Genomic DNA, 20,664 nt, shown 5'->3' on the forward strand with positions numbered 1-20,664 from the left:
TTCAGAGTCATAGAAAAATACAGAACAAAATAGGCCCTTTGGCCTATCTAGTCTGTGCCAAACCATTTAAACCACCTACTCCCATTGACCTGCACTGGGACCATAGCCCTCCATACCTCAACCATCCATGTTCCTTTCCAAATTTCTCTTAAACTTTGAAATCGAACTGGCTTGCACCACTTGTGCTGGCAGCTGGTTCTCATGGCCCTCTGAATGAAGAAGTGCAATGTTAAAGGAATCGGTCCAACACAGACCCCTGTGGAACACCGCTAGTTACTGGCAGTCAACCAGAAAAGGTTGCTTTTATTCCCACTCTTGGCCTCCTGCCAATCAGCCACTGCTTTATCCATGCTGGTGTCTTTCCTGTTATACCATGGACTCATAGCTTGTAAAGCAGCCATGTGACACCTTGTTGAAGGCCTTGTGAAAATCCAAGTCCACAACATCAACCAATTCTCCTTTGTCTATCCTGCTTGTTATTTCTTCAAAGAATTCCAACAGATTTGTCCGGCAAGATTTCCCCTTGAGGAAACCATTCTGACTACGGCCTATTTTATCATGTGTCTCCAAATACCCTGAGACCTCATCCTTAATAATCAACTCCAACATCTTCCCAACCACTGAGGTCAGACTAACTGGCCTATAGTTTCCTTCCTGCTGCATCTCCCCCTCCTTGAAGAATGAAGTGACATTTGCAATTTTCCAGTCTTCTGGAACCATTCCAGAATCAAGTGATTGTTGAACGATCATTACTAATGCCTCTGCAATCTCTTCAACCACCTCTTTCAGAACCATCTGGTCCAGGTGACTTATCTACTTTCAGACCTTTCAGTTTCCAAAGGGCCTTTTCTCTAGTAATAGTACCTTCACACATTTCATGACCCGTCACCCCTGACACTTGGCACTTCCACCTTCTGCTAGTGTCTTCCACAGTGAAGACTGATGCAAAATGCATATTAAGTTCATCTGCCATCTCCTTGTCCCCCATTACTACCTTTCCAGCATCGTTTTCCAGCGGTGTGATTCCATCTTTAACTTAATGACTTTTTTAGTTGCCGCTTTTGGTTTTTAAAAGCTTCCCAATCCTCTAACTTCCCACTAATTTTTGCTCCATTATATGCCCTCTTTGGTTTTGACCTCTCTTGTTAGCCAAGATTGTGTCACCTTTCCTTTAGAATACTTATTCCTTTTTGTGATGTTTATAACCTGTGCCTTCCGAACTGCTTCTAGAAATTCCAGCCATTGCTGCTCTGCTGTCATCCCTGCCAGTGTTCTTTTCCAATCAGTTCTGGCCAACTCCTCTCTCATGCCTCTGTCATTCCCTTTATTCCACTGTAATACTGATATATCTGACTTTAATTTCTCCATCTCAAATTTCAGGGTGAATTTGATCATATTATGATCACCTGTTCCTAAGGGTTCTTTAGGGAGCTTAAGGTTAATCAATTCTGGTTCATTGCACAACACCCGATCCAGAATAGCTAATCCCCAAGTGGGCTCAGCCACGAGCTGCTCTAAAAAGCCATCTCATAGGCATTCTAGAAATTCCATCTCCTGTAATCTAGCTCCAACCTGATTTTCCCAATCTACCTGCATATTGAAGCCCATTTTGACTATTATAACTTTGCCCTTTTGGCATGCATTTTCTATCTCCTGTTGTAATTTGTAGGCCACATCCTTACTACTGTTTGTATACAACTTCCCTTTGGGTCTTTTTACCTTTGCAGTTCCTTAGCTCTATCCACAGTGATTCAACACCTTCTGAACCTATGGCACCTCTTTCCAATGGTTTGATTTCTTTTTTTTTTAACAAAAAGAGTAACGCTGCCCCCTCTGCCTTCCCGCCTATCCTTTCAATACAAAATCTATCTTAAGACATTAAGCTCCGAGCTATAATCTTCCATCAGCCATGGTTCAGTGTTTACTACAACATCATACCTGCCAATCTGCAACTGTGCTGCAAGTTCATCTACCTTATTCCGTATACTGCGCACATTCAGATACAACACCTTCAGTCCTGTGTTCATCCTTTTCGATTGTTTTCTGTATTTTACATTGCAACTCATCCTGTTGATCACAATTTTGCCCTATCAACAGCCTCTCCTCACTACAGTGCCTCCATTTGTAAACCAGCTACCTCACCTTCAGCACTATCACCCTCCTTTTCTACGATTGTTCTTGTATTGAAATACATGCAGCTCTGGACACGAGTTAGAGGATTCCTAACTTTGTCTGAGGTCTTAACAACATCTGCCTCCACAGACTCTCCACTAACTGTTCAGGCACCCTGGTTCTCATCCCCTGTAACTAGTTTAAACCCCACCGTTCAGCATTAACAAACTTTCCTGCTAGGATATTCGTCCTCGTCCAGTTCAGGTGCAAACCATCCCTTCTGTACAGGTCTCATATTCTCTGGAATATGATCCAAAAATCTTGGGCCCTCCCTCCTACACCAACTCCTTAGCTATAACCTTTCTAATTTCGGCTTCACTCGCACATGGCACAGTAGCAACCCTGAAATCACTCCCTGAACTCCCTCATCCTACCCATGTCACTGGTACCTACATGGACCATGACTTCTGACTGTTCACCTTACCACCTCAGAATGCTGAGGACTCAATCTGAGATATCCTGGACCCTGGCACCGAGGAGGCAACATATCATCTGGGAATCTCGTTCTCACCCTCAGAACCTCCTGTCTGTTCCCCTAACTAATGAATCCCCTATCGCCACAGTGTGCCTCTTCTCCCCTCCGCCCCTTCCCTTCTGAGTCACAGAGGCAGACCCAGTGCCAGAGACGTGACCACTGTGACTTTCCTCTGTTGGGTCAAACCCCCCCCCCCAACAGTATCCCAGTATCCAAAGTGATAATACCTGTTGTTGTGGAGGATGACCACAGGAGTACTTTGCACTGGATTCTTGTCCCCATTCCCTGTGTTCTACCCCTTGGGTGTAACTATCTCTCTGCATGTCCTATCTGTCACCCTTTAGCTTCCTGGGTGATCCAGAGTTCATCCAGTTCCAGCTCCAACTACTTAATGTGGTTTGTTAGACGCTGCAGCTGGATGCACTTATTACAGTTGTAGTCGTCTGGGATACTGGAGGTCTCCCTGCCTTCCCACATCTCACGAGGAGTATTTCACTATCCTGCCTGGAATCTCTACTGTCTTCGCTGAGCAGATATAAAAAGAAAAGGAAAAAACTTTTCTTTCCTTTGTTTTCTCTGAGTGAAGCCTCTCTTCTCTGAAGCCTTGAAGAGCTAAAGCCTTAAGATCACCACTCTGACTCTGTCCACTCAGATGATGGCTGCTGTGATGACGGCCATGGTGCTTGCCCCGCCTTCCTTTAATTGGCTGTTACTAATCAATCCCAAACGCTGATTGGTCACTGATGAGAGCTCTGTTATGCTGCTGCGACCCTCTGCTGCCTTCTATCCTTGGGCAGTGGACCTGATTGAAATCCCCTACTCTGCAGACTTCCGATGTCCAGATTGCGCTCTGTCAAAGCTCTATATTATATGCCTTCTGCACATTCTGTCCAACTGAATGCATTGGAACTAATTGCTAAGCGGGGGACTGTAGCAGGAAACCAGTTCAATAGCTCACATCGAAGATCTATTTCCTTCGCAAAATTGCCCCAAGCTTTGGTATGTAAGTCTGGCATTATCCCAGCTGCTCTCACATGCTTTAACTACTTGATGCAATTGAGACAATTGGTTTACCTGTATATTGGCTGTTAAGTTATTTACTCAGGTTGAACAATGACCTCATCTTCCTCATCTGCAGAAGATGACGAATGGTGTTATGTTTTCTAACTTCAAACCATTAAGCTAATTCAAAGGAAAACACAAGTCTGAAATATGAGTCTGTTTGTGTTTTCTATAAGAGAGGCGTGCATATATCATGTGGTAGCGTGATGACAACTGCAATTCATGTGTTTTTACAAAGTGAAGTATTTAAACGAACAAGAATGCTTAATCAACAACACATTTACAAGAATACTTAAATATTACTGAAATAATAAATGCGCAACACTCCTCCCTGCTTAGCTGTAAACAACTCTGTACAGAATACACCTCAACTGTATACACTGTATATTATATAATACAACTAGTATACAGACATCTACAGCATAGTAAATTGCCTCATTCAGTCCTAAAGATTCAATCACTATGGAGGATTTCTTACTCTTGTAGGATAACTTATTTTCTGACAGAACTGTGGGTTAGACTTGTGGCAGTGAAACAATCTCCGGTTCTGGGGCCTCCTCCATGATGATTGTAGGAGTTGATTCTGAGACTGCAGGAAGTGGTTCTGATAGCAGTAGCCATCTTTCTTTTTCTTCCAGTTTGTGCATCTTGACCTTAGAAAGGAGTATTTAGTTCACTGGAGTATTTGCTTATTAATCTTTCTATTGATCCCTTTACAATCTGATCTCTCCTCTTGGTTTCCTCATCCACAACATCATCTGTTGAATCCTCTGTTTTCATACCTTCATCGACTCCTTTGATCCAGCTGGGCTTTGCTCTTTGTATCTACTTTTATAAGCGGCTTTTTGTCTCCCACTTGAATTTCATGCAATAATCAATATTGCACGCAGAGCAGATTCTGGTTCTTTATACTCACAAAGCCAAATGCTAGCAACTTTTCTGAAGTTTCTTGAACTCTCTTCTAGCCATATTTTGCAAATAACTTTCTGATTAACATATCAAAAGCTTTCTCAGATAGAGTATGTTGCCTACAAAAACTGCTGTAGTTGACCACTGGTTTGTTACTTTCATGTTTCCTCTGAACAACATGGTCCTTCCTTGGTCCAATGTGCTTTCCAACCAGAGACACAGAGGCTGGCAGTAACACCTGTTTGCCCTCTGTTTTGCCGTGGTTATGGTGTACAGCATGGAAATAGTTTTGGCAACATCCATCACCTTCTTAATTCACTTTCAGGTGGCTCCTTTGAAGGGATGTGGCATGCAAGTTTTGGCTGGATTTTCAGTCAAGTTGAAGTTGTCTCAGCCAATCATGTCCCCACATTGCTGGTCTTCTGTTTTAACCTTATACAAGCTCAATGTGGCGTGTTGGTTGTTGTATTTCACTGTTACGAATGTCATTCCCACAGGAGGCATCTTCTTTCCACTGTAAGTTCTTAGTTGGATATCTGCAGGCTTCAGTTTAGTATCTTTGAAATGCCACTCAAACTCATTTTGTGGAATGAATGAAACAGCCGAACCAGTGTCTAATTTCATTTTAATTAATTTGCCGTTAACTTCTGGTATAAGCCACATTGCTTATCTATTGCTAGTTTTCACATTGTAAATCTCAAAGATACATTGTCCTGTGTCACTCTCAACATTATCAGATTTTTCATCAACAGCATGTAGATTCGTGCTCTTTTTAAAACTTCAACTTGACTTTTTAATCTTTTTCTCTTCACTGTGCAGTTCATTTATTTTTGTCTGCCCAACATACTCTTTGTATGGGTTCTAATTTGCTGCATTTTCTATAATTTCACCTTTAAATCTGCATTGGTCTGGTGTATGTGAGCCCCTGCCACAACGATAACACATATTGTTTCCGTAGGCCGGTTTTTGTTCGGATGTTGCAATTTTGTTTATGCTCATTTTCATTCCTGACTACAACTCAATTGCGTCACTGTCTGCTGTTTCCATTGATACAGCTAGTTTAACTGCTCTTAAATATAAGTTGTGCTTCAGACAGGGGCCATTTTTGAAAGCTTTCCTATAAGATTCTGCAAACTAAATGATCTCAGAGTGTTCATTAAGCCTATCACTGAACTGACAATATTCAGACAACCTCTTCAATTCAGCCATGTATGCTGAAATGGACTCCCCTTTTAGATTCTGCTTTTGAAACGTAAAGTGTTCTGCAATCAACAATAGTTTTGGTTCTAAATGTTCCTGCATTACTTTGACAATATCAGCACAGCTCATTCCTGTTGGTTTGGTTGAAACAGTCAAACTTTGAAGCAAACTGTATGTATTTAAATGAATGCGCTCAGCAAAATTAGTAGTTGTTTCTCTTTGGTTATTTCATTTGCTTCAAAATACTGTTCAATTTTCTTAGTATATAAAATCTAGTTATTCATAGAAACATAGAAACATAGAAAATAGGTGCAGGAGTAGGCTATTCGGCCCTTCGAGCCTGCACCGCCATTCAGTATGATCATGGCTGATCATCCAACTCAGAACCCTGTACCAGCCTTCCCTCCATACCCGCTGATCCCTTTAGCTACAAGGGCCATATCTAACTCCCTCTTAAATATAGCCAATGAACTGGCCTCAACTGTTTCCTGTGGCAGAGAAATCCACAGATTCAGCACTCTCTGTGTGAAGAAGTTCTTCCTAATCTCGGTCCTAAAAGGCTTCTCCTTTATCCTCAAACTGTGACCCCTCGTTCTGGACTTCCCCAACATCGGGAACAATCTTCCTGCATCTAGCCTGTCCAATCCCTTTAGGATTTTATACGTTTCAATCAGATTCCCTCCTCAATCTTCTAAATTCCAACGAGTATAAGCCTAGTTCATCCAGTCTTTCATCATATGAAAGTCCTGCCATCCCAGGAATCAATCTGGTGAACCTTCTTTGTACTCCGTCTATGGCAAGGGTGTCTTTCCTCAGATTAGGGGACCAAAACTACACACAATACTCCAGGTGTGGTCTCACCAAGGCCTTGTACAACTGCAGTAGTACCTCCCTGCTCCTGTACTCGAATCCTCTCGCTATAAATGCCAGCATACCATTCGCCTTTTTCACCGCCTGCTGTACCTGCATGCCCACTTTCAATGACTGGTGTATAATGACACCCAGGTCTCGTTGCACCTCCTCTTTTCCTAATCTGCCACCATTCAGATAATAATCTGTTTTCCTGTTTTTGCCACCAAAGTGGATAACTTCACATTTATCCACATTAAATTGCATCTGCCATGAATTTGCCCACTCACCTAACCTATCCAAGTCACCCTGCATCCTCATAGCATCCTCCTCACAGCTAACACTGCCGCCCAGCTTCGTGTCATCCGCAAACTTGGAGATGCTGCATTTAATTTCCTCATCTAAGTCATTAATATATATTGTAAACAACTGGGGCCCCAGCACTGAGCCTTGCGATACCCCACTAGTCACTGCCTGCCATTCTGAAAAGGTCCCGTTTATTCCCACTCTTTGCTTCCTGTCTGCCAACCAATTCTCTATCCACATCAATACCTTACCCCCAATACCGTGTGCTTTAAGTTTGCACACTAATCTCCTGTGTGGGACCTTGTCAAAAGCCTTCTGAAAATCCAAATATACCACATCCACTGGTTCTCGCCTATCCACTCTACTAGTTACATCCTCAAAAAATTCTATGAGATTCGTCAGACATGATTTTCCTTTCACAAATCCATGCTGACTTTGTCCGATGATTTCACTGCTTTCCAAATGAGCTGTTATCACATCTTTGATAACTGACTCTAGCAGTTTACCCACCACCGATGTTAGGCTAACCGGTCTATAATTCCCTGGTTTCTCTCTCCCTCCTTTTTTAAAAAGTGGGTTTACATTAGCCACCCTCCAATCCTCAGGAACTAGTCCAGAATCTACTTGAAAAATTATCACTAATGCATCCACTATTTCTTGGGCTACTTCCTTAAGCACTCTGGGATGCAGACCATCTGGTCCTGGGGATTTATCTGCCTTTAATCCCTTCAATTTACCTAACACCACTTCCCTACTAACATGTATTTCCCTCAGTTCCTCCATCTCACTGGACCCTCTGTCCCCTACTATTTCTGGAAGATTATTTATGTCCTCCTTAGTGAAGACAGAACCAAAGTAATTATTCAATTGGTCTGCCATGTCCTTGCTCCCCATAATCAATTCACCTGTTTCTGTCTGTAGGGGACCTACATTTGTCTTAACCAATCTTTTTCTTTTCACATATCTATAAAAGCTTTTACAGTCAGTTTTTATGTTCCCTGCCAGTTTTCTCTCATAATCTTTTTTCCCCTTCCTAATTAAGCCCTTTGTCCTCCTCTGCTGAACTCTGAACTTCTCCCAGCCCTCAGGTGAGCCACTTTTTCTGGCTAATTTGTATGCTTCTTCTTTGGAATTGATACTATCCCTAATTTCCCTTGTCAGCCACGTCATGTAATTAAAATTACTAATATTTCTGATGTAGCCAGTCATTTCTGCTTTTAATTTATGATTAATATCACTCAGTACTCACTCTTTATGTATCCGTGAATTCTTTTGTTTTCCACCTTTTTTTAAAAAAACTTGACAGTCTGTGCATGTGATGGGATGCACTTTTTTATTTTTACTGGACATTCCTTGTTGCACTTTTTTAAAATCACATTTCTCACTGTGCTTCAAAAGGTTGGTAGCCACCTTGGGTTAGTTTCAAAAACACCTCATTGCCACTGTTATGTTTTGTAACATAAAAACATTGAAGGAATTCAAAGGAAGTCTGAAATGTGAGTCAAAATTTGTGTTTTCTCACGAACATATCATATGGAAGGATGATGACATATGCAATTCAGGTATTTTTATATATAACCTGCAGTGAATTATTTAAACGAACAAGAAAGCTTAATCAACACCATGTTTACAGGATTACTCAAATATTGTTGCGTGCCATCGAGTCAAATATTACTGAAGTATTAAATACATACCAAATGAAATCTTGGGTTCCTTAGTTGTAACCGTCTTTAGGATCAAGAGGGATGTTGTAGAGGTGATGTTCTTCACTTATCAGTGTCTAGGTGGCGGTTTCTTCCTCCACCACCTTATCCCACTATCTGGCTCTACTGCTCCTTTTTCTTCCTCTGTCTTTTCCTGTCTCTACCTATCACACACCAGACGCTGTCTTCCTACTCTGCCTCTTGTATCCCCCACCTTTTACATCAGGTTTCTTTACCTGTCTCACCTGGTTCCAACTATTACCTGCCAGCCCCTGTCTCACCCCTCCACCTTACCTCTTTCTATTGTCTGTTTCCCTGCTACACTCTTTTATACAGGATCTTGACCCAAAATGTCGACCATCAATTTGCAGTGCTGACCTATCCACGGATCAGTGGCATCAGTACCAAGGCTTTGATTGGACTCAACCAGCTCTGGTGGAAGGGACATATTGTTTGACATCAGATTTCGATACAAATAATGCACTGAGACCTGTCATCACAGGAGATTTCACGAAAAGCAGTGAAGATGCTCAAGAACATTCTTAAAGTTTCCTGGAGGAAGTGTAACATTTTCACCACCTTGTCGGTATCTATAGTCATGATTGTCAACTGAAGAAGGATCATCAGGGATGCATTCACAAACAAGAGAAAGTCTGCAGATGCTGGAAATCCAAGCAGCAAAACTACTCACTTTTTTTTCCTCCTTCTACTCTTCATCATTTTTTCTCCAGTCCTGCCGAAGGGTCTTGGCCCAAAACACCGACTGTCCTTTTTTCCATAGATGCTACCTGGCCGGTGGGGATCGTCCAGCATTTTGTGTGTGTTATCTGGGATGCATGCAGGATCACCTGCCCCCCCCCCCCAAGATTGAGTGAGACTAGAACCAGAAGTCATTGGTTTAGGGTGAAAGGTGAAATATTTAAGTGAATTTTCTTCACTCATGGAATGTGGAATGAGCTACCATTGGAAAAGGTAGATATAGGTTCAGTTATAACACTTGGGAGAAGTTTGAATAGGTATATTGATGGGAAGTGTTTGGAGGGATAGATGGGACAAGTCTGAGTTGTCATGGACTAGATGGGCTGAAGGGCCTCTTAATGGGCAGTAGTACTTTATGATCCTATGCTGCTGAACCTTTATGACTGAAGCATGTGGAAGATGAGTGCACGTGGTGAACGACATACAGGGTGTCTCCAACTACCCTAACATCCCTTCATAACCACCTACCTCACCCTTGGCAGAATGTCCAGATTCTGCATTAGAAGTGTTCGATCACTGGCCGACCCACAGAACTCGGATGAAGCAAGTCATCTGTGACCTTAGAGAAGGGTTACCTGAACATTGTCTTGTCCCGTTCTCTGAATTAGCCTTGAATTTTCTGACATGGTTATCCTTTTGATTTAAAAATAAAGTAATCTTAAAATATATCTACTTACAATTGAGTTAATTTGATTAGTTGAATGTAATTAGGAATGGAATTGAACTCAAATAACAGAATCATGAGAGCAATAAGACTATTGAGAAAAAAATTGTAGGATGCTACTTTTGATGTGAGGATTAACAAGTAGCAAGTGCAAAATACGATTCTCAGTGATTTGTCTTGAGGCTGTCTTAACATTCTCACTCACTTTTTCCCTAGTTAAATGCAATGGCAAACCGAGCAGCAGGAAAAGGGTATGAAAATGAAGACAACTATTCCAACATCAAGTTCCATTTCATAGGAATAGAAAACATTCACGTGATGAGAAGCAGTCTACAAAAACTACTGGATGGTAAGTCATTGTTCGAGGCATGAATGCACATTCGATTTATAAAGTTCTGTTGACGTGATTGTGACATTTTCTGTCTTAATGTTGAATCTAATTTTCAATGGGTAAGTGGTTTAATTACTATGAATTTAGCCATCTTTCTTGATGTCCCAAATGTAATTAATGGTCTATGTCCAGTGTAGTTAAGCTCAGCAGAGAGGATTGGTGAGAAGGAATCTAGACATGGCGCCCTAGGCTCTGGATGGTGATCATCCTTCAGAGGGTGGTGGGTTAACTGTCTTCGCTGGGACTCAATGCCCCTCTCTGTAACTGAATCTTGGACTACTTGTCAGAAAGACCCCAGTCAGTCTTGAGTTGGCAGTAACATCTCATGCTCCATTCTGCTGAGCACTGGTGCCCCCCAGGCCTGTGTGCTCAGCTCACTGCTATTCACGCTGTTGACTCACGACTGCACTGCCAGATTCAGCTCAAACAACATCATCAAGTTCATTGATAATACAACAGTGGTAGGCCTCATCAGCAACATTGATAAGTTGTCATACAGAGAGCAGATAGAGAGGCTCATCAAATGGTGTGAGAACAAGAGCCTGGGTCTCAGCATGGACAAGACAAAAGAGATTATTGTGGACTTCAGGAGGGCACATGTCAACCACTGTCCATTGCACAACAATGGCTCTGCTGTGGAGAGAGTGAAGAGCACAAAGTTCCTTGGTGCTCCTAACAGACGGTCTAACCTGGACTCGCAACACCACCTCATTAGCCCTGAAAGCACAGCTACATCTACAGTTTCTGAGGAGGCTGAGGTGTGTAAGACTGCCCTACCCCATTCTAACAACTTTCTACAGGAGCACCAGGGAGAATGACTTGTCTGGCTGAATCATCGGAAGCTGCAAGGCAGTAGACTGCCAGACCCTACCGAGTGCATTATGTGTGCTTTATGCTGATACTTTTTCAGTTATTTCATTTCAAAGAAAGCAGATTATGAAAATTGAAGTAAAGTTCAATTTTATTTACTTTATTTCTTTTTCAATATTTTTATTTTGATTTCTATATATAGAATACAGTGTTCAAGAGAAGACAAAATATAACACCAGATATAGTATATTGAATCACATTAATGAACTCCTTACTCTATATTCATATGGATTAGATTAGTTCGTTTATTAGAATATAAACATTTTCTTAAGGAAAAAAAAAGATCTACACTCACTACCAAAGCCAAAGCTGTTTGGGGGGGAAAAAAAGAAAAAAGAAACTTGTCAGATAATAAAATATACTATTAACCAACTTCTGTACTTTAACAAGAAGTCAAAGATTATGAAAATAATTTAAAAATGGCCCCCACAAACTTTGAAAATTTTGGTTAGATTCAGAAATTGAACAATGAATCTTTTCTAAATTTAGGCATGCCATAACATCCTGTAACCACTGAGCATGATTAGGCGGAACAGCATCCTTCCATTTAAACAAAAGCACCCTTCTAGCCATAAGAGCTAGAATGTGTAGATCAGATGTCTTCAAAATGATATCTTTACTTCCAACAATACCAAATAGGGCAGTCAAAGGATTAGGCTTAAAACTTACTTTAAAGAGTACAGAAAAAGTTTGAAATATTTCCTTCTAATATTTTCCAAGACTTGGGCAAGTCCAAAACATATGAATAAGTGAAGCTTCTCCATTGTTACACCTATCACAATAGGGAGAGATATCTCTATAAAAATGAAATAATTTATCCTTGGTCATATAAGCCCTGTGAACCACCTTAAATTGTAGGAGGGAATGACGAGCACATAGCGATGAAGTATTAACTAATTTAAAAATCTCATTCCAAGTTTCTTCTGAAATTGAGGTCTGTAAATCTTGTTCCCAAGGATTTATTTTACTTAATTATTAATTCATTTTAAATAGGGCCTGGCTGATTAAAGTTTTTGTAAAGGAGAGACAACTATTGCTTTTTTTAAAAACACAGTTATGAGTAAATAACTCAGAATTTAAAAATCCAGAATTTTCAGATGTATGTCATTGTAGCCTAAAGTCAACTTGAATAAATGTAGCATTTGGGAAGGAAGAAGGAGGAAGTGGATAGCAGAGAAGAAATGAGATGGAGGGTCTTCCAAGTACTGCAGTAATATTTAACAAATTTTTATTTTGGCTCATTTTACATAGAAGTAGTGTGAGCTGTAGAGTTATTCACAATGGTGCTTGACAAGGAGATTCTGTGGAGCACCCCTTGGTAGTACAGCTGAGTTAACGATGCTTGAGAATGGTGAAATGAACATTGTGACTGGTCTCTAACCTTTTGACCAAGTGGGAGAAGACATCAGACCACCACTTGCTCATTTGATGGAGGAACATGGTATTAATATGGGCAGTGTGGAGATCATTTACATGCAACTTGTGAAATGAGGGGCAATGTATGAATTAGAGATGTCATGTTAGAGACTCTTAAGATAGATTTTCTCACTTTGTATCAATGTGTAGAACAGCATATGTGGCAAAATTCTTATAATTTCAACTGTTGGTGCACATCCCATTTGATTCTGTTCCTTCATTTTAATGATCAAAGTATTATGTTTGCTTGATTTCATGATCATGTGCAACTGATAAGACTCTTCATAAAAAACAAAAAGTGCTTTGGGTTGGTTCCATCCTTTTTACCTGTATTTCTGTGTGAAAGGGGATGTGCAAAAGCTTGTATATGGATTTCTCTTATATAAAATTAGTTTTGTTGAAATGTGATAAAAAGGGTATTTGTAGTGAACCATGTTTGCAGAAAAAAGCTCTAGAACAGCTTCCTACTGACAAATTCGTGTTGAACCAATGAGGAAAAGAAAATTGCAAAAGATTGTCAATGAGGATACAAGTGAAAGGATCAGGAGTAGGCCATTCGGCCCCTTGATCCTGATCCTGTCAAATTGACTGTGGCCCATCTGATCATGGCTGCAGCTTCATTTTCCTGTAGCATACAAATCCACCTTCCTTGGCCTTCTCTCCATGACACCTTAAGATATACTGGGGTGCGACGATAGTGTGGCAGCTAGTGTGACGCTATTACAACTCAGGGCGTTCTGGAGTTTGGAGTTCAATTCCGTCGCTGTTTGTAAGGAGTTTCTACATTCTCCCCATGATAACATGGGTTTCTTCAGATGCTTTGGTTTCCTCCCACAGTCCAAAGGCATACTGGTTGGCTGGTTAATTGATCATTGTAAGTTGTCCCTTGATTATGATAGGATTAAATTGGTGTGTTGCTGTGGAGTGCAGCTCATTGGGCCTGAAGGGCCTGTTCCACAATGTACCTTTAAAAGTATAATAAGCAGATAGTTACAATGATTCAAGATCTTCTGAGGGAAGAAATTACTTTTCATCCCATTTTTAAATGGACAACACTATATTCTGAAAGAATGTTCTCTTGTTCTAGATTCCAGTACAAAACAAAGCATTCTCTCAGTATCTACCTTGTCAAGCTTCTTTGGAATCTTCTGAACTTCTTTCTAAACTCTGATTATAGGCAATTATTAATTCTTGTATCTTGTCCCTTAAGGGACCAACGTACATTTTAGCTGATTTCTTCCTCTTTCTGTATTTTTGATTCTTAACCTTTTTTTTTATTTTGTATCACTGCTTTCCTAGTATATTTTCCCTCTTTTCTAGTCATTCTATGTATTTCTAAAATTTATCCAGTCTTCAGGCCAGCCATTAATCTTCACAACAGAATAGGTTTTTCTTTTAATTTGGTATCACCCTAACACTCTTGCCTAGACATACACAGTCTTATAGTCAATGGAGTATATCTTGAAAATTATGAAATATGTTTTAAAATATCTGCCACTGCTTAACTTTTGTATAATTTTGATCTATTTTCTTCAGTTCTCAATGCCAGTTCTACTTTCAAATAGTTGAAATTGGTTTTAAGATATTAGTGACAGATGTAGGTTTCTCATGCTTAACCAGTTTATGCAATTCTACTCTGATTTCTGCACCAGTCCCCTATTTATGTAGTTTGAGATCGTTAACTCATTCTGTATCATCACACTTGATTGGATGTAATAAGAGAGATGAAGGTCATGATGTTCACCTAAGGAAGACTTTTTAAATGGAGACAGGCAAGCATGCATGATGTTTCTGGGTTGCTTGTATTGCAGGATACTTTTAAAAAAATTTGGAATAATTCTAATGTGCAACATGGTGATTTGCTGATGTGCATGCCATACAATTAAATATTATGTAACATCTCTGAAATCTTTTTCAGTCTGTGAACTTCGATCTCCTTCAATGAGTGATTTCCTATGGGGTTTAGAGAGTTCTGGTTGGTTGAAGCACATTAAAGCCATCATGGATGCGGGTATATTTATTGCAAAAGTAAGTAAATTAATTCAGTACCACTGTTCCAAGCTGGTATTATGGATTTCACTTCATATTACGTCGGCATTATCATCAGTCTTGAGGTCGGCCTGTCAAATATCTCACAAAGAATTGGAATGCTTCACAAAGCTGAAATTCCTAAACTTCAGTGCTGTTAGAAACACAGGAAATGTTCATACTTTAAGGAGTCCAAAGAATACTCAATTTTTTTTCAGTATGAAAGTTGACTAAAGTTTCATTGACAAAAATTATCCAGAAAGTTGTCACCAGCAAAGACTTCTTGATTGCTGAAGATACAAACAAAATGAACATTTCACTATGTTTTGATTTTTGGAACTCTTGTACTCTGAAATGCTGAAGCTAAGAAAGCAGCCATATGACTGAGGATTGTGCCAGCCTAAGGGAAATGTTGGTGAACCTGTCTGAAACCACTGAGATTATCATCAGTAGCCTCTGCATTTCACATTGCAGAGCTCTGGAATTTGCTGTCGGGCAACTGTCTGTGCTCAGATACTAGTTCTCTTGTGGAGATAGCGTGGGATTGGGAGTATGAACTGTTAGGACACAGAAGGCTTTTTTAATTGCATTGCTACCCCGCCTTCCTCCAGATTGTTTTTGAGCACAAGCTATTCGTTCACTCTGAGGAATGCAGATGAAAGCGATGGTGTCACACACACACGCAAGGCTGGAGGAACTCAGCAGGTCAGTCAGGAAATGAATAAACAGTCAATATTTTGGGCCAAGACCCTTCATTAACACTGGAAAGGAAGGAGGACAATGCCAGAATTAAAAGGTCAGGGGAGGGGAAGGAGGACAAGCTAGAAGGTGATAGGTGAAGCCAGGTAGGCAGAGGAAGGGAGATGAATTTAGAAGCTACAAGTTGATAGGTGGGAAAGGTAAAGAGCTGGAGAAGAAGGAACCTGATACGAGACAAGAGTGGACCATGGGAGAAGGGATGGAGGAGGGGCACCAAAGGGAGGTGATAGGCAGGTGAGGAGAAGAGGTAAGAGGACAGTGTTTGGGAATAGAAGAACAGGAAAGGGGGAGGGGAAAAATACTGGTAAGAGAAATCGATGTTCATGCCATCAGGTTGGAGGCTACTGAGACAGAATATGAGAGGTTGCTCCTCCAACCTGACAGTGGTCTCATTGTGGCAAAAGAGAAGATGAGAAGAAGAGAAAGGTGCTGTTTGAAATGGGCCACATTCTTATTTTATTAAAATGACAATAACAATAATGAATAATATTTTGTTTTATATAAAGTCTATCAATTTAACCTTAGTTTTGCAGAATCAGAATCAGGTTTATTATCACTGGCATGTGATGTGAAATTTGTTAACTTAGCAACAGCTGTTCAACGCAATGCATAATATAGAAGAAAAAAAATACATAAATCAATTACAGTATATGTATATTGAATAGATTAAAAACATGTGTGCAAAAAACAAATATTGTATATTTTTAAAAAAGTGAGGTAGTGTCCAAGGGTTCAACATTCATTTAGGAATCGGATGGCAGAGAGGAAGAAGCTGTTGCTGAATTGCTGAGTGTGTGCTTCTGTACCTCCTACCTGATGGTAACAGTGAGAAAAGGGCATGCCCTGGGTGCTGGAGGTCCTTAATAATGTATGCTGACTTTTTGAGACGCCGCTCCCTGAAGATGTCCTGGATACTTTGTAGGCTAGTACCCAAAATGGAGCTGACTAGATTTACAAACTTCTGCAGCTTCTTTTGGTCCTGTGCAGTAGCCCCTCCATACCAGACAGTGATGTAGCCTGTCAGAATGCTCTCCATGGTACAACTATAGAAGTTTTTGAGTGTATTTGTTGACATACCAAACTTTTTCAAACTCCTAATGAAGTATAGCCGCTGTCTTGCCTTCTTTATAACTAGATTATGAAGACACGTAGTCCTCTTTTATTCTCATTTAGTAATGCATGCATTAAGAAATGATACATTATTTCCTCCGGTGTGATATCACAAAACACAGGACAGACCAAGGCTGAAAAAAACTGACAGAACCACATAATTATAACATATAGTTACAACAGTGTAACAATACCATAACTTGATGAAGAAGTCCATGAGCACAGTAAAGTTCAAGGTTTCTTAAATGTCCCACATCTCACGCAGACAGGAGAAGGAAGGAAAACTCTCCCTGCCATGCCGACCACAATCCGACTCTGAGTCATCCGAAAACTTAGAGCTCTGATCAGCTCTCCGACACTGAGTACTGAGCGCCATCTCTGTCTGAACGATTCGACCTCCTTCTCGATCGCCAAAAGCAGGCAAGGCCAGGGATTTTGAGGCCTACCCTCCGAAAGATTCCTGACCACACAGTAATGACAGCAGCGAATGGGCGTTTCAGAAATTTCTCCAGATGTTCCTCTGTGCTTTCACGTCCATTCTCCATCAAATCAGAATTGTCCATGGCCCCTATTTAACAGATACGATATCATTTTTCACCGGAGAGCTGCGCACATGCATCTTCTCCTCCTGCCGATATATATCGGTACGATATGTTGGGAGGTTAGATCCTCAGAGATCTTGACACCCAGGAACTTGAAACTGCTCACTCTCTCCACTTCTGATCCCTCTGAGGATTGGTATGTGTTCCTTTGTCTTACCATTCCTGAAGTCCATAATCAGCTCTTTCGTCTTACTGATGTTGAGTGCCAGGTTAAATTAAGGTTGAAATTTGACTTTGATGCCTGGCACTAAACAAGATTTCCCAGACAGACCCATTTGTTATGTTTTTGTAACTTCAAGGCATAAAACTAATTGCTAGAAAAAGATGGGAACCCAGGAGAATACGTCTCAGTTTTCCTTTTACTGTAAGCGATGCAAGTACATATGACAAAGTATGCCATTCCCTTTTACATATAACCCATAACTAATTATTTTAATGAACTAGAATGCTTAAACAATATAAAGACAGCATTACTCAAATATTACTGAAATCGTAAATGCATAAAACTCTTTCTGCTTAGCTATGAACTCTAACTCAATATAGAATGCATCTCAAGTTGTATACATGCATATCTATACAGTATACTATATAATCCGACTGCTATATACAGACATCCACAGCATAGTAAATCTTAAATTCTCACACTCAGGCCTAAGGTTTTAATCGCTGTGGAGGATTTATTACTCATGTGAGATAACATCTTTCTTGACAAAGGGTTCACTCTGCTCTGCTTGACGCAGTGAGTCAATTTCAGGTCTGGGGCCTCCCCCATTGTGGTTGGAGGCATTGACTCTGGGACTGCAGGAAGTGGTTCTGACGACTCTGGGTACTTTTCTTCTCGATGTATTGGCATCCTGAACAATGCATATCAAGCCTCACTGGACAATATAGATTATAATGTGTGAGTATAGTGTCTGATGTCACCATTTCCTTTACCTTTTGGAAAGCCACCTCACACTGCTTTGCCAATTGCTACTTCTTCCCAATCTGTAGTAATGAGTTCAAGGGTGGAACTAGGTTAACTGTCTGGACACGCCCCTCTGCTGACTGCCCCTGTGGCTCCTCCCACAGATCCCTGAATAAAGGCAATTTTGCCCTGCTCCTCCCCGTCAGACCAGGGGCAGACACTCAGCATGGAGGTCACGTCGTACTGCGAATAAAAGCCTTTCAGTATTTACCCTACTTTAGTCTTTTGGAATTATTGAAGGTGCTTCAGCACAGTAGCCAGATTTGGCAGGAACCTGTTATAGTAATTGACAAATCCTAAAAAGGACCATGATCCTTTGGCCTTGGGGGATCCACCTCTGCTTGAATTTTCTCAGCACACTTGTGTAATGCTTGTACGTCAGTGGTGTGACCACAGTAAGTGATGCTTGGTATAAAGAATTTGTATTAGTTGCGTCATGCTCTGAGCTCATAATCTTCTAATCTTTTTACCACTGTCTTAAGATGCTGGGGATGTTCCTCGTCATCCTCACTGGTAACAATGATGTCAATAAGGTAACACTGAGTGCCTGGGCAACCTTGCAGCAGCTGGTCCATAGCCTTCTGCGAGAGTGTAGCTGCAGAGGCTACTCCAAAAATAAGCCAATTATAGTGATAAAGCCATTGTGACTGTTTCTGGTGAGGAACACTTTGGACCCTTCTTCCATCTTCATTTGTAGTTGACTTCAACCAAGTCCACTTCGCTGAAGTGTTTTCCTCCAAGAAGGTTTGAAAAGATATCCTCTTTCCTGGGCAGAGGGTATTGATCTACTTTCAGTACTGGGTTGATGGTGACCTTAAAATCATCAAAGTTCCTGACAGATCTGTTATTCCTAGCTACTGGGACCATGGGTATCGCCCATAGGCTCCACTCTACATTGGAAAGAATTCCTGCAGCCTCCTTGTGATCTAGTTCACTGGGTACTTTATCATGGTTGGTATAAGGAACGTTGTAAAATGTGGGTGTGGTATTTTCATTTAACATTATTTTACGTTTGATATATTTGAGTTTTCCAAGGCCATCCCTGAACACTGATGTGGCATTATCCAGTATATTTCTTAATTCACTTTCATTTAAGGGAATGTGACATGCAAATGCTAGATGGATCTCGAATCAAGTTGTAGTTGTCTTAGCCAATCACGTCCCCACAATGCTGGCCCTCCTGTTTTTCTTCAAAGGTCCAACTTAATGTCAGAGAAGTGTATACAGTATACATCCTGAAATGCTTTTTCTTCACAAACGTCCATGAAAACAGAGAAGTGTCCCAAAGAATGAATGACAGTTAAATGTTAGAATCCCAAAGTACCACCCCCCCAACTCCTCTCCCTCCCGCACGTAAGCGGCAGCAAGCAACAATCACCCCTCACCCCACCGGCAAAAAAAAAGCAACGGCACCCACCACCGAGCACTCAAGCGTGAGCAAAGCAATAACAAAGACACAGACTTGCAGTCCTTCAAAGTCTTCGCGTTTCACCCGGTATACGACATACCACAAGCTCTCTCTCTCTCTCCCGAATAAGGGAGAAGGAGGTGTCTCCATTTTCCCAGCGAGTGGAGAGACATAACAAACAACTCGCTGGTTTACAATGTTAAAAGTCCGTTACGTCACTTTTTTTCCAGCCTGTACCAGTAGATCTCAAAGATCTCGGGTCTTCGGACACACAGCAGATATCCCGGCTCCCCCGATGACACACGAGTCTCCTGCCATGACACCGACCCTCAATCAACCCGCCTCCAGAGCCCCAAGATCCTAGGCTTCCAAATCCAAGCTGGACTCTTAGGCCGAGCCCTTGGCATGCTGAACAACAATGGTCAGTTATGAAACCCCGAGAGATGGTCCTATTCCGGCAAAGAACTGAAGTCAGTGTGTAACTCCAGGGCAGGGTCTTCCAAAGAACTCTGAAAGGGAAAAATAAAGATATTAAAGATGGAAATAGAGCTGTTTCAGAAGATGCAAGCAAAAGAGTCACCATTAAGTGCCATCATTACTCTGCTCTGCCTCTTCTTACCGCATCCAAACCCAACGTGACTTGTTGGTTGTTGTATTTCACTTTTACAAATGTTACTCTCACAGGAGTTAACTTTTCTCCAGTATATGTTCTTAGTTGGATATCTTCAGGCTTCAGTTCAGTACCTTTGAAATGCTGTTCAAACTCATCTCGTGGAATGATTGAAACAGCCAAGCCAGTGTCCAATTCCATTTTAATTAATTTGCCTTTCACTTCTGGTGAAGCAGTATTACTTGTCTCTTATTAGTTTTCACATTGTAGATCTTAAGGCTACCCTGTCCTCAGTCATTGTCATTATCAGATTTTTCATCAACAGCATGCAGATTAGTGGTCATTTTGAAACTGCAGCTTGACTTTTTAATCTTTTTTTCTTCCATTTATTTTTGTCTGTCTGC

At 40.9% G+C, this 20,664-nt stretch overlaps 1 protein-coding gene across 3 annotated transcripts in view; it reads left to right on the forward strand.

Annotated features, from left to right (window-relative positions):
• mtmr7b (myotubularin related protein 7b) overlaps positions 1 to 20,664 on the forward strand; it is an 80,606-nt gene that overhangs the window by 21,442 nt on the left and 38,500 nt on the right. For all 3 annotated transcript variants that reach the window (XM_072251812.1, XM_072251814.1, XM_072251813.1), the window contains 2 exons: positions 10,316 to 10,448; positions 14,695 to 14,804. In XM_072251812.1, coding sequence (XP_072107913.1) covers positions 10,316 to 10,448; positions 14,695 to 14,804 — 243 coding nt within the window. The remainder of the gene's footprint in view (positions 1 to 10,315; positions 10,449 to 14,694; positions 14,805 to 20,664) is intronic.

Source organism: Mobula birostris, chromosome 3, assembly GCF_030028105.1.
Source record: "Mobula birostris isolate sMobBir1 chromosome 3, sMobBir1.hap1, whole genome shotgun sequence".
NCBI lineage: Eukaryota > Metazoa > Chordata > Chondrichthyes > Myliobatiformes > Myliobatidae > Mobula > Mobula birostris.